The following is a 12,983-nucleotide window of genomic DNA, read 5'->3' on the forward strand; positions in this document are numbered from 1 at the left end:
CATGGTCACTTTCCTTACCAATCAATGTGAGACTTTGTTTGCACTTCTAACAAATCGTATAGCTGTGACACAATCTAGCTCCACCACTAACAGCAGGTGTACCCATTAAGTCACAACTTTATGCCTTTCTGCAATTGCACTAACTTCTATATACAACACTTGAAAAGACCTGACATAGCCCTACCACATGCTGCAAGGAGCTTCTCCCTATGATCTCTAAGCATCCAAGCAATATCCCCTTTACAAAGCGCAGTGCTCCAAGCAACATTATATGATAACAACAATCATCTCTGTAAAAGGCAGGCTTATTTCATAAAACTTATAACTCTGGTAAGTTATTGAATTATTAAAACCTATAAAATTTTCAAATTCAAATTCCATATAGGAATTCTTCTAAAGCTTAACTACCATATCAAGCATGAGGTAGATTACTAAACAACATCAATATACATTTAAACTTGCGCAAAACAAGGTAACTGCATGATACCGTGTGAACAAGTTATATTGGATACTCGTGTAGCAAGAGTCCCCTAGGAGAAGTCAAAAAAATAATTGTGGACACCACGCTTTGAAACATATTTAACTAATAGTTCTTGTACATAGAACCACATGATACCTCTTCATGAATCTGTTTGTCACCATCTTCACTCAAATCTTCTTCATCGCTTCCAAGATCTTGAGGATCATCAACCTCTTCATCACTACAATGGACTGAGATATTTTCCTTGAGCTGAAAGGGAATAATAGGCCATTAGATTTTAAACATGAATTGTCATTTGGAACCAAAGAGACAAGATAACATTGAAGAAAATAAATTTAAAAAAATAAACAAATATACATGCTCTGCATATACGGAGCTAACTACTAAGCACAATGTATTAGTAAGAAAAAGATCAAGAGACAAATACTTCTAACAGAAGATATAGCCAACAAGTTCTTTAGAAAATAAAAATCATTTTTCAACCTACCTCCTTGGAAGGTCCATTGGAAAAACTTGGAGAGTTGCAGCAAGAAGATAAGTATTTACTACTATTAGTCCCATCTGCCCTGGATTCATCCATGGTTACAAAATGCATAAGAAAATTGGGAAAACTGGTTACAATATTGGTTGATCCAACATTATAGCCCACATGCATAAGAAAACTGAGAAACAACATGATAAAATTCTAATGTGTTGCAAATGAAATAGAATTAACGAAAATTGACTACAAATCCTTGCCAAATTCGAAGGAAATCAAATCAAATAGCATACTTNAAAATTCTAATGTGTTGCAAATGAAATAGAATTAACGAAAATTGACTACAAATCCTTGCCAAATTCGAAGGAAATCAAATCAAATAGCATACTTGATAAATTTCAAATAAACTACAAACTTAGTACAAACGACAGTAAAGAAAAACTTATTAACAGAAATCAGATTACATACTTGATAAAATTCTAATAGACTGAAAATGAAATAGAGTATAATCCCTCAAGCTCTAATACAAAAATCAAAGAAAGCAGATGCAAACTTCACAAGAAATTTATAAATTGCTCAAGCTTATCACAAATACTAAAGAAAACTTACTGTGGAGCCTTGCCAATTTAATAGCAAATCAGAGCATGGATCTGAACGACGAATTGGGGGGGGGCGACAAACAGATCTGCACGAATTTCCAGGGACGAATGGATCAGAATGAATCTGAGGACAGTGGATCTGCAGGGTTGATGAACAGAGGTTGGTTGTACGGCTGCCGACGGTGGGAGAGGGAGAGGGAACGACTACTACGATGAGAGGGTTTCAGGGGGGTTTGCGAGAGAGAAAACGAGGAAGGGGACATAATAAGTTAATTATTTTTTATATTTTATTTGATAATTTTGGTAGGAGGGAAACCAAATTTGAAAGGAAAATGAAAATGAGGGAGGGAGGGAAGCAAAAAGTAAAGATTAAAAAAATATTATTTTTTATATACTTGACACGAAAAATATGTCCAGTAAGAGCTTCTTATACTTGACACGAAAAACGTGTCAAGCAAGACCTTATTACTTGACACGTTTGGTTTGCATGAAAATATTCGAAAATTCCATCAATCTCCGCTTTTCTAACCCTTTTACTTGATATTTTCTTTTCTAAAAGGTCATTACTTGACATTTTTTTTCCCAAAGAAACGTCAAGTAATTAAAAACTACAAGTGTCAAGTAATGTAGATTTTGTAGTAGTGGATTATGCTTTATGGTTGCAGCTTTGTCTAATCCTCCACATCAAAAACTAATTCTTGAAACGGGATGCAGTATTGTGAATAGCATGAGTTGTTCACCATTTGCTGTTTTGCTAGGAGTAAAGCAAATGTTGTCAAGCTTTATGAGTTTAATAAAGTTTGATGTAGAGAAATTTGATGGAATGATCAACTTCAACTTGTGGTAAGTGCAAGTCAAGGATGTGTTGATTTGGGTCACACAAATGCAAGGTAAGCGGTGATGGTGGTCCAACGCAGTTCAAAAGTGATTCCAGAAAAGGTTCAAAGAAGATAGTCTTCAAGCAAAATGTAGGCTGTTGGGGATGCAGACAAGTTGGGCACATGAAAAATAGAGCAGGATCGTCAAGGGACTCTAGATCGGATGTTGGCGGTGTCTTTCTCGTCAGGAGAGATGGTGACTTCTTTTGAAAAAGAATCCTGGTGCTATGTTCGCTTTACCATGATAGAGGATGTGATGTTAGCAGTTCTATACGTTTGCACACGAGCATTGCTTTGGCGGTTGTGCAAGGTGTGCGGTCGAAGTTATGTTCGTGGCTGAAGGATTTCCAGGTGAGCCAAGTTGAAGTTGCACCATGAATATCAGCAAGGTTTATTGACATATGACTAAAAAGAAAAATCTTGGGAGGTGGTATTCCAAGTGGTCTACTTTTTATGGTGAAGTAGGTTATAATTCTATGAAATGAGAATTATGATTATCAGTAAAGGCAATAGATATTACAGAAGATGTAGATCCTTCAAATATCTTGCCAAGGTGGAATTTTTTGGGTTTTTGGGAAAATATTGGAAGTGCAGTTATTCCAAATAAAAAATATTTAGGAAAGTCATGGGCTTGTCCAATATTGAAAAGGTTTAGAAAAGTCATACACTTGTCTTACAAAAAAATTTAGGAAAGTCATGGGTTCGAAGCCCATAAAAAGAGTCCATGCCTTTGGTTTTCAGTTGTCCGAGTTAGTAACACTTTGAGCTTAGAGTGCTAACTCGAATTAAATTTCTTTGTATTCTCTAGTTTGAGAGTGGGAAAAAAGTGTGAGTAGTATAAAGTTTTCAGAGAGTACTCTTGTAAACGGGATCGGAGGAGAGAGTTGTTCTATACAATTATAACAATTTTTCACATAGTGGATTTCTTTTTGGTAGGTCGTGATTTTTCTCTGAGTTGGGAATTTTCCACGTAAATTCTTGTGTTTCTAATTTTATTGCTTTCTTTTAATTTATGTTATTTTCTACTTATTTCCGAGGTAGAAGTGGAAGGTTTTTTTCCAACAATAATAAGAAGAAATTTGAGAGAAAGGATGAATTGGATTGGCGGAAGAGAAAGAACAATTGATAATTATAAAAAAACGTGAGATTTTTGTGAAATTTTCATTACAGTGGACGATAAAGAAATATACTCAACAAGAAGAATTTTAAGAGATGGAGTGATAGTATATAATTTAATTAATTAATTGTTTTTTTTAAGTAAAGATATATTAGATATATCAAAAACAATAATTCTTCTCCTGTACTAATATAATAAAAATATTATTATTATTATTAATTCTCCTTCTTAGCCCATAGTAATATATAACAAAAAAAGAAATGCTATGGAGAAATGAAAGATAAGCATAGATTGAAAATGTTATTTAATAAATGAACATCTATAATTAAATTGCTTGAGTTGAAATACACATAGAATATTTGGAATTTTTAAATAATTAATCTAGATCATATCATTATTATTGATTGAATAAAATATGAGTATATAATTCAAGTGTTATCAAAATTTGGTCAAAGTGAGCTTAGTTCAAATGATATTGAGATTCAATTTTAGTTATTCAATTTTAGTTCTTGTATTTTCAATAAATCTTAAATTTAGTCTGACTAATTTATTGTTGTAGTTTAAAGAATAACATAATATAAAATTTAGTATCGATTAGCATTTTCACTATAAAGTTTGGAAATATATTACTGTATGCCATTTTTTTGAATGTATAAAAATTAATTTCGAGGAACTAAATTTCAACCTAAATTTAAGATTTATGGAACATATAAAAACTAAAATTAGACCGTTGAATACTAAAGTTGAACCAACATTAAGGTATAGTGATTTTCTGATTTTATGAACTTTTATCCGCATGGATATTTAATAAAGGATAATACTTTGGTGCATCATAAGATATACCAATCTTTATGCATTCTATTTCACCATTCACATAAAAAAGAATTAAAATATTTTAAAGAAGTAATAGAATTTGACACATGTCAAATTAGGATTTGATAATTTGGTGGGATGCACAGAGGTAAGTGATGCTCATCTAAGTACTTTTCTTTAATAAATAGAAAACAAATTATGTGTTTTTATATTTTACATTTTATATTGAAAATAAAATAAAGAAAACCCATAGCCTAACCAATAAAACAAATAAAAAATGTTTACAGTTATCCAAAAATGATTTTACAAACAATTTCAAAATGAGATCAGAAAACAAAAAAAACAAAAAAAACAAAAGAAAAATTAATAAATAAACAAAATGATCCCTTTCACAAGAGTACGTTGCATCTAATTATTATATACTTGGTATAGATTAGCTATCAACCATCAACATCTTATCCTCAGTTATGGGAACAAAAATAAAAAATAAAAAAATAAAAAAATAAAAAATAAAAAATAAAAAAAGAGAAAATAAAATAAATAAAATGAAAACCGAAACCTTATTTTATTATCTAAACTTATTTAATTATTTCAATGAAATAATTGGCTCTATATTTTAATAACTATGCATTCTACATATTAATTTTGGGAGAAGAAACAAATTTATATCTCTATATTTTGAGAGTTGTAAATAATTTTATAACTTTAATTTTAATGCCCCATTTGACATTTTTATTTTTAATATTTGAAAATTGTATTTGTTTATTCTCAAGTTCATATATTGACTTTCATAACAAAATTTCAAAAACCAAAAATTAAAAACTAATTTTTTTAGTTTTCAAAACATGGCTTAATTTTTTAAAGTATCAATAGGAAATATATAATAAAACAAAGAAATTTAGAGGTTGAAGAATGCTTAATCTTTTTAAGAGTAGAACTACTAACTAGAGGTGTTCAAAAAACCCGATGACCCGAAAAAATCGATCAACTCAACCCAATCCAGGAAGTTTGGGTTGGGTTATCAACTCATTTTGGTTGGTTGGTTCAAATAATGAAAATTTAATGGGTTGGTTATTCATGAGTTTACATAATATAACACAAACCAATAAGAATTTATTATTAATTTTAAAATATATATATATATTTTTGTTACTTATAACACAATTATTTATACATATATTGATTTTAATTTTATTTATTTTTAATATTTTTTTAAATTTATTCTTCAACAACTCTAAAAAGTATTTTTTTTGCACTTTAGAAAGAAAATTTTACTATATAAATTGAAATTGAGTAGTTAATCTTAATTCAATATATAAAAATATTTAAATTAGATTTTTACATATTTACATTTTGTTTCTTTTTAGAACAAAATTATCGTGGAGCTAAGATCACATTGTTGTTACTTACTATTATTTATAAAAGTTAGAACAATCCTAAACTAAACCTTAAAGTCACATTTAGCTACATAATTGAAACAATTTCGAAATAGTAGATTTTTAAAATTCTTTTTAGATTTCCTTAAAAGAAATTCTCTCTTAATAAGTGAAGTGGTGTTGTAAAATCTTTGGAAATGTAATTTAAAGTCCAAATTTTGGTGCATGCTTGAAGAAATTTTAAGATAGGAACAATTCTTAGAAACCCTTGTTTAGTTGTCATTAAAAATTGCATTACACCTTGAATAATGGATTAGTAATTCTAATTCTTTATAGAACAAAATTAACAAATGTATAAAAAAACACTCGAACATAATGAAAAGGGTAAAATTTTAAATATTTTATTGTTTATCATTTTTATATTTTATAAATATTCGAATCTGACATTTTAATATTTCATTAACATTTTAAGCCATATTGATATATAAAACCTTAATCAGTCCTTATTTAGAATAATGCGAAACAACTCGCATTATTTAAAATTTAGGGAGCACATCCAAATTTCAGAATATACCATATATAATTTTTTGAACCAATAATATTTAAATGAATGAACATTAATTGCCTAAAAAATAAACAAAAATGAATGGTCATTACTACTGGATAATGTGATTTTTTTTTTTAGGGGATAATATGATATAATATGATAACAAAACTCTTATTAAATTTTGAATGGTCAAATTCCAAATCAAATAATTGGAGTTGTTTTGTGAGTGATTGTCAACCCATAGTTTATAGCTGATGTATAACACCCACATTTTTAGTGTATTCAAAAACTCATATTTTATAGCTCAAGCGAATTTACTATAAAATAATAGTCAAATCTAGTACCATCTAAAATTGTTTGTAAAAACAGGATAACTTTAATTTGTATCACATTTTTTAACTTCCACTATTTGGTGATTTCTTGCCTGTTTATTATTTGTTAGGTTTTTTTTTTTTTTTTTTTTTTTTAGAAAAGTAAAATAACACATTCAACAATTACAAAGCCAACAACGTCATATTAGCCTCAATCAAATCACCCAACTAAACACGAAAATTATCCTACCAAAAATAAGAATGAGAAGTCATCTTGCCAAAAAATAAGAATGAGTCGAAATGGAATCCTATGGTATATCTCCATAATTATATGATATTGTTTACATTTGAAATAAATCCTCACGACTTTACTTTTGGTACTACCCAAAAGTTCTCATACCAATAAAAATAATTCTTCTCACTTATATATCTATAATCATTTTCTTCCCTAACCAACGTGGGACTTTGTTTTCACTCCTAACAATCCTCTCGGTCTCGAACAAATCTTGCCACTCCCAATCTTGAGCTTGCTCTAAATCCCAAAGCACCTCTATTCATGAACATGAGCACGGATCACACTTGCTCTTATCAAGGTAGGAGAAACAAGGCTTCTCAGATCGAGCACAAACAAGGATCATTAAATTTCTTTGTTTATAATCTAAGGATTTCACATACACAGTTAGATTAGACCAACACTTTGATACCAATTGACAAGGACAACAGACCTCTACATATCTCCACAATGGTATGATACTGTCCACTTTAGGTATAAATCCTCATGACTTTGCTTTTGGTATCATCGAAAAGACCTCGTACCAATGGAAATAATTATCCTTACTTATATACCTATGATCACTTCCTTTCTTAACCATATGGAATTTTGTTTGCACTCCTAAAAAATTGCACAACTGTGACACAATCTGACTCCACCACTAACGGTAGATGTACCCATTTAAGTCACAGCTTCAAACCCTTTTGCAATTGTACTAACTTCTGCATACAACCCTTCAAAAGACCACATCAGAGCCCTACCACATGCTACAAAGAGCTCCTCCCTATGATCCCCAAGTATCCAACAAATATCCTCTTTACAAAGCGAAGTGCTCCAAGCAACATCATACGATAACGACAACCATCTCTCTAGAAGGTAGACCCACCCGACCCGCCTATCGACACCCTTCTGCTAATCCACATGGGAACTGCAACCATGCTCGATCCCACCTTCAACCCCCGAAAGGAGGGGAGGCGAAGCCGTCTATTAAATCAAATAATGTCTTCATAAATGTGGCAGTATTACAAAAGACCATATGATTGTGCCACTCCCAAATACTCCACAACACCACTACGAAGGTTGTCAACTCATCTTGCATTCCTATGCACCCCCGTCCACTAAAAATGGTCCAAAGTTGTCCATATGTTCGGACATGAATAAACAACACAGCATTAGCAAAGAATAATTGATGCCACATTACCCTAATCACTTAACATTTTCAAAGCAAATGAACCGCTGTCTTCGGTCATTAAAATGTAGAAAATAACAAGATATTTAAATGGGTTTTATTGGGTTTTTTAGAAAAATTAAAGGTCCAATGGCATTCTTGTAATTTATGAGCATTGACATTTTTGTAATATCCCTATCTTCACCAAAATAGGGTTGGAATTCGTGTAACCCTTTTTGACACAGCAGGCAGCCGCTAAAGTGAATCTGGTGGAGCCGCTGGGTGTTGAAGTCGCCGCAGCCGCTAAAGAGGATCACAGTGAGCGGCAGCCGCCTGGGAGCAAAGAACTTGTGCAACCAGCTTCGTGGAAGACCAAATCCGAGAGAGCCGTAATCCACCGACTGGAACTCGAGTCAAAGGTAGAGATCGGCGGCGGCTCGGTCTTGGAAGTTTGCGGCGTGGGCCTGGGTCTCCATCAGTGTCGATTCGAGCGTGGGTTTTAGGTCCGACGAGGTCGACAGTTGTGGTCCAGTCTAGGAAGGCCCGGTCTGAGCAGGCAGTTCATTCGGCAGGTTGTCAGCGAGAGAGACGTGCAGGTCTGCGCGTGGATCGCCGATCAGAGGCGGGTAGCACACTGTTTTGGGTTGTGTGCGGATCTCTCGGTATCTGTGATATTGAAATTACATATTGGTGATTTTGTTGATTATCTGTAATTTGTAAATTCCTTTATTGCCCATTAATAAAAATAATTCAAGCTGGTTCTCAAAGTGGATGTAGACCAAACTGGTCAAACCACTATATATCTTGGTGTTCTTTACTACTTTCGATTTATTTCTACTGATTGTTTGCATTCTGTTTGGCCATCTAAGTTAGGTTCAGAAACTCTCACAAGTGGTATCAGAGCTCCAGTTGATCCAAAAAGGGTGTGTGGTAGAGTGTGCTGGCATATCCTTTGTTCATGGACTTTTTGTTGGGTTTAATTTGACAGATGGCTTCGATGTCTACACGATTCGAAGTTGTTAAATTTGATGGGAAAGGTGATTTTAGATTATGGAGGAAAAAGATTAGGGCTATTCTGGTACAACAAAAGGTAGCCAAAATCTTAGACGAAGATAACCTTCCACCAACAATTACAGAAGTTGAAAAAGGGGATATGGATGAGATGACCTATTCGACGATAATTTTGTATCTGTTAGATGGAGTGCTTAGGCTAGTAGATGAGGCCACTACTACAGCGGAGTTGTGGAAGAAAGGGAAAGTCTTTATTAACTAAGTCCTTGCCAATAAATTATATCTAAAGGAAAAGTTCTTTAGATATAAGATGGACTCAAGTAAAGGCTTAGAAGAGAACCTAGATGAATTTCAGAAGATTATAGTTGATCTTAATAACATCAGTGAGAAGATGTCGAATGAAAATCAAGCAGTTATTCTTTTGAATTCTTTGCCAGAATCGTATCGAGAAATTAAGGCAGCTATTAAATATGGACAGGATTCATTTTCCATGGATATAGTGTTAGATGCCTTGAGAACGAGAAACCTAGAGATTAAAAAGGAACGCAAGGATGGAGAGTTACTCATGGCCAGAGGCAGAAGTGAGAAAAAGAACAGAAAAGGAAAAGAGTCGAGATCCAGGTCAAAATCAAAGGGAAAAACCAAAACGTGTTTTTTATGTCATAAAGAATGACACTTTAGAAAAAAATTTCCTTTGAATAAGAGCAATGAAGCATCAAGTAGCAAGCATAAAGGGGATTCTAGTGCAGCAAATGTTACTGATGGGTATGATTCAGCAGAGGTTTTGATGGTGTCCAGCAAGAACATTCAGAATGCTTGGATCATGGATTCAGGGTGCACGTTTCACATGACTCCTAATCGGGATTTCTTGATTGACTTTCAGGAAAATGATGGAGGATTAGTTTTGCTTGGTGATAATGGTGCTTGTGATGTAAAAGAAATTGGGTCAATTCGAATTGAAACATATGATGGTAGGATCAGAATTCTTACAAATGTAAGGTATGTTCTAGAACTCAAACGAAATCTAATTTCTCTGGGTGAATTAGATAGAGCAGGTTATTCCTATAAATCTGATAATGGAGTTCTGAAGGTTATCAAGGGTTATTTAGTTAAGCTGAAGGGGACCTTGAGGAATGGTCTTTATTTGTTGGAGTGTACTGCAGTTTCAGGTAGTGTTGCTGTTGCATATGGGAAAGAAACAGATAAATCTATGTTATGGTATAACAGATTAGCTCATGTAAGTGAAAGAGGTCTGCAAGCTCTTTCACAACAAGGTTTGCTTGGAGGAGTTAAAGATATTGAACTCTCATTTTGTGAACATTGCATAATGGGAAAGTCTACCAGAGTGAAGTTTGGGAAAGGGAAGAATTCTACCAAAGGAATTTTGGATTATGTTCATTCAGATTTGTGGGGTCCTATAAAGGTACCTTCTATGGGAGGTTCGAGATACTTTATGTCGATCATTGATGACTTTTCAAGAAAGGTGTATATGTATCCACTGAAACAGAAGGATGAAGCTTTTAGGAAATTTCTTGAATTGAAAAAGCAGGTTGAGAACAATACAGGCAAGAAGGTAAAGTATCTGAGGACAGACAATGGTTTGGAATTTGTGAATCACAAATTTGATAAATTTTGCAAATCTGAGGGAATTATGAGGCATTTCACTATTACGTACACTCCACAGCAAAATGGTTTAGCTGAGAGGTTCAACCAAACAATTATGGAGCGTACATATGTCTCTTGACAAATGCTTCATTACCCTTGAAGTCTTGGGGGGAAGCTGCCCAAACAACCTGTTATCTTATTAATAGGAGTTCGTCTTCCACTTTAGGCCTAAAGACTCCTCAGGAGATATAGACAGGAAAAGCTCCAAGCTTGGATCATCTCAGAGTGTTTGGATGTTCAACTTATGCTCATGTTAAGGAAGGGAAGCTGAATAAGAGGGCACTGAAATTTATGTTTATTGGCTATCCTCAGGGTGTTAAAGGATATAAACTTTGGTGCTTGGAAGAGGGTAGGAATAAATGCATTATCAGTAGAGATGTGAAATGAAACAGAGATGCCATTTCATGTCAAAGAGCAGTAGAAACAACAGACAAATTGATCAGGTTGAGGCAGAGGTTAGAATTGATTCTAAAGCACAACCATCAGTTAGTTCAGGTGATTTCAGTGATCAATCATCCAGTTCTGATGGTAGACAGCCTCAACTGCAGAGGACTTTGATTGATGAGGGAGCTTTTAGTGAAGAAAGCTCAAGTAGCAATGACCTACAGAATTATCAGCTTACACGTGACAGGCCTCAGCGAGTGAGACAAGCTCCTACGAGGTATGGTTATACTGATTTAGTTGCTTATGCTCTTACTTGTGCAACTGACAGTATTGAAGCAGAGCCTCTTACTTTTGAGGAGGCTATTGTATCTGATTCGAAGGAACAGTGGAAGGATGCTATGGAATCAGAGTTGTTCTTGTTGCAGAATAATCAGACATGGTCATTGGTTCTAAAGACTCCTAATCAGAAACTCATTCAGTCAAAATGGATTTATAAAATCAAGTAAGGTATAGGAGGTGACAGTAAGCCTAGGTATAAGGCTAGATTGGTAGCCAAGGGCTACACTCAAAAGGAGGGAGTTGACTTTCATGAGATTTTCTCTCCGGTCGTGAGTCATTTGTCCATTCGATTAATTTTATCTATTGCTGTTCACTTTGATATGTTTGTTGAACAGATGGACGTCACCACAACTTTCCTTCATGGAGAATTGGAGGAAGTGATCTACATGGCTCAACCTAAAGGCTGTGAGGTGAAAGGAAATGAATACATGGTTTGTCGTCTTCACAGGTCAATCTATAGACTGAAGCAATCGTCGAGACAATGGTATATCAGGTTTGACACCTTTATTCTGAAGCAGGGGTTTCACAAGAGCTCATATGATGCCTGCGTGTACTGAAAACTATCTCAGAAAGGTACATATACTTATCTACTTCTGTAAGTAGATGATATGATTCTGGTGTCTAAGAATTATTCTGAAATTTGTGATCTCAAGAAACGATCAAGTAGTGAATTTGAGATGAAAGATTTAGGTGAACTGAAAAGGATCCTAGGCATGGATGTGAAAAGAGATAGGGAGAAAGGTTTGTTAACCATTTCGCAGGAGAGTTATGTGCATAAACTGCTTGAGAAGTACAATATGTCTGGTTGTAAGGCAGTTTCGACACCTTAGCATCTCATTTTAGGCTTTCTTCATCTCAGTGTCCTGTTACTGAACAAGAAAGGATAGAGATGGCTAATATTCCCTATTGTAATGTTGTTGGAAGTATTATGTATTTGATGATTTGTACTAGGCCTGACTCGGGATATGCTATAAGTATGATAAGTAGGTTTATGTCAAATCCTGGGAAGGAGCATTGGAATGCAGTTAAATGGGTGCTTCGATATTTGAAAGGTAGTGCCAGTGTATCATTGTGTTTTAGCAGGGATTGTGATAAATCAGCACTGTTGGAAGGCTTCATAGATGCAGATTATGCTGCAGACCTTGATAAAAGAAGGTCTCTATCAGGTCACATTTTTCGTTTGTTTAGTAGTGTGGTCACCTGGAAGGTTGCTCTACAGTCAGTTGTTGCCTTGTCTACTACTGAGTCAGAATATATTTTAGTGGGTGAAGCTGTGAAAGAGGCAATGTGGTTGAAAAGGATAGTTGGTGAGTTGTTGTCACAGGAGTTCATTCCTATTGTGCGTTATGATAGCCAGAGTGCTATTCATCTTGCGAAAAATTCATCTCATCACGAACGGTCTAAGCATATCGATGTTAAATTTCATTTTATTAGAGAAGTTATGGCCTAGAAAGATGTTGAACTAGTCAAGTTTCATACAGTTAAAAATTTGTCAGATATGTTAACTAAGGTTCTTCTAGCCCATAGGTTTAAATACCTATTAGA

At 34.0% G+C, this 12,983-nt stretch overlaps 1 protein-coding gene and 1 long non-coding RNA gene across 2 annotated transcripts; one reads left to right on the forward strand and one right to left on the reverse strand.

The window, feature by feature from the left end:
* Positions 1-534: 534 nt before the first annotated feature.
* Positions 535-1,792, reverse strand: LOC120077158. The gene is made up of 3 exons (XR_005481739.1): positions 1,569-1,792; positions 969-1,047; positions 535-730 (listed from the first exon to the last, which is right to left on the reverse strand). It is a non-coding gene; the product is annotated as an uncharacterized LOC120077158 (long non-coding RNA).
* Positions 1,793-9,360: 7,568 nt separating this feature from the next.
* Positions 9,361-10,794, forward strand: LOC120077281. Its single transcript, XM_039031171.1, has 5 exons — positions 9,361-9,551; positions 9,732-9,831; positions 9,934-10,021; positions 10,097-10,287; positions 10,474-10,794. Exons 1-5 carry the CDS (start codon positions 9,361-9,363, stop codon positions 10,792-10,794), a joined length of 891 nt encoding a protein of 296 aa, XP_038887099.1.
* Positions 10,795-12,983: the final 2,189 nt, after the last annotated feature.

This window comes from Benincasa hispida, chromosome 5 (assembly GCF_009727055.1).
Source record: "Benincasa hispida cultivar B227 chromosome 5, ASM972705v1, whole genome shotgun sequence".
NCBI classification, from domain to species: domain Eukaryota; kingdom Viridiplantae; phylum Streptophyta; class Magnoliopsida; order Cucurbitales; family Cucurbitaceae; genus Benincasa; species Benincasa hispida.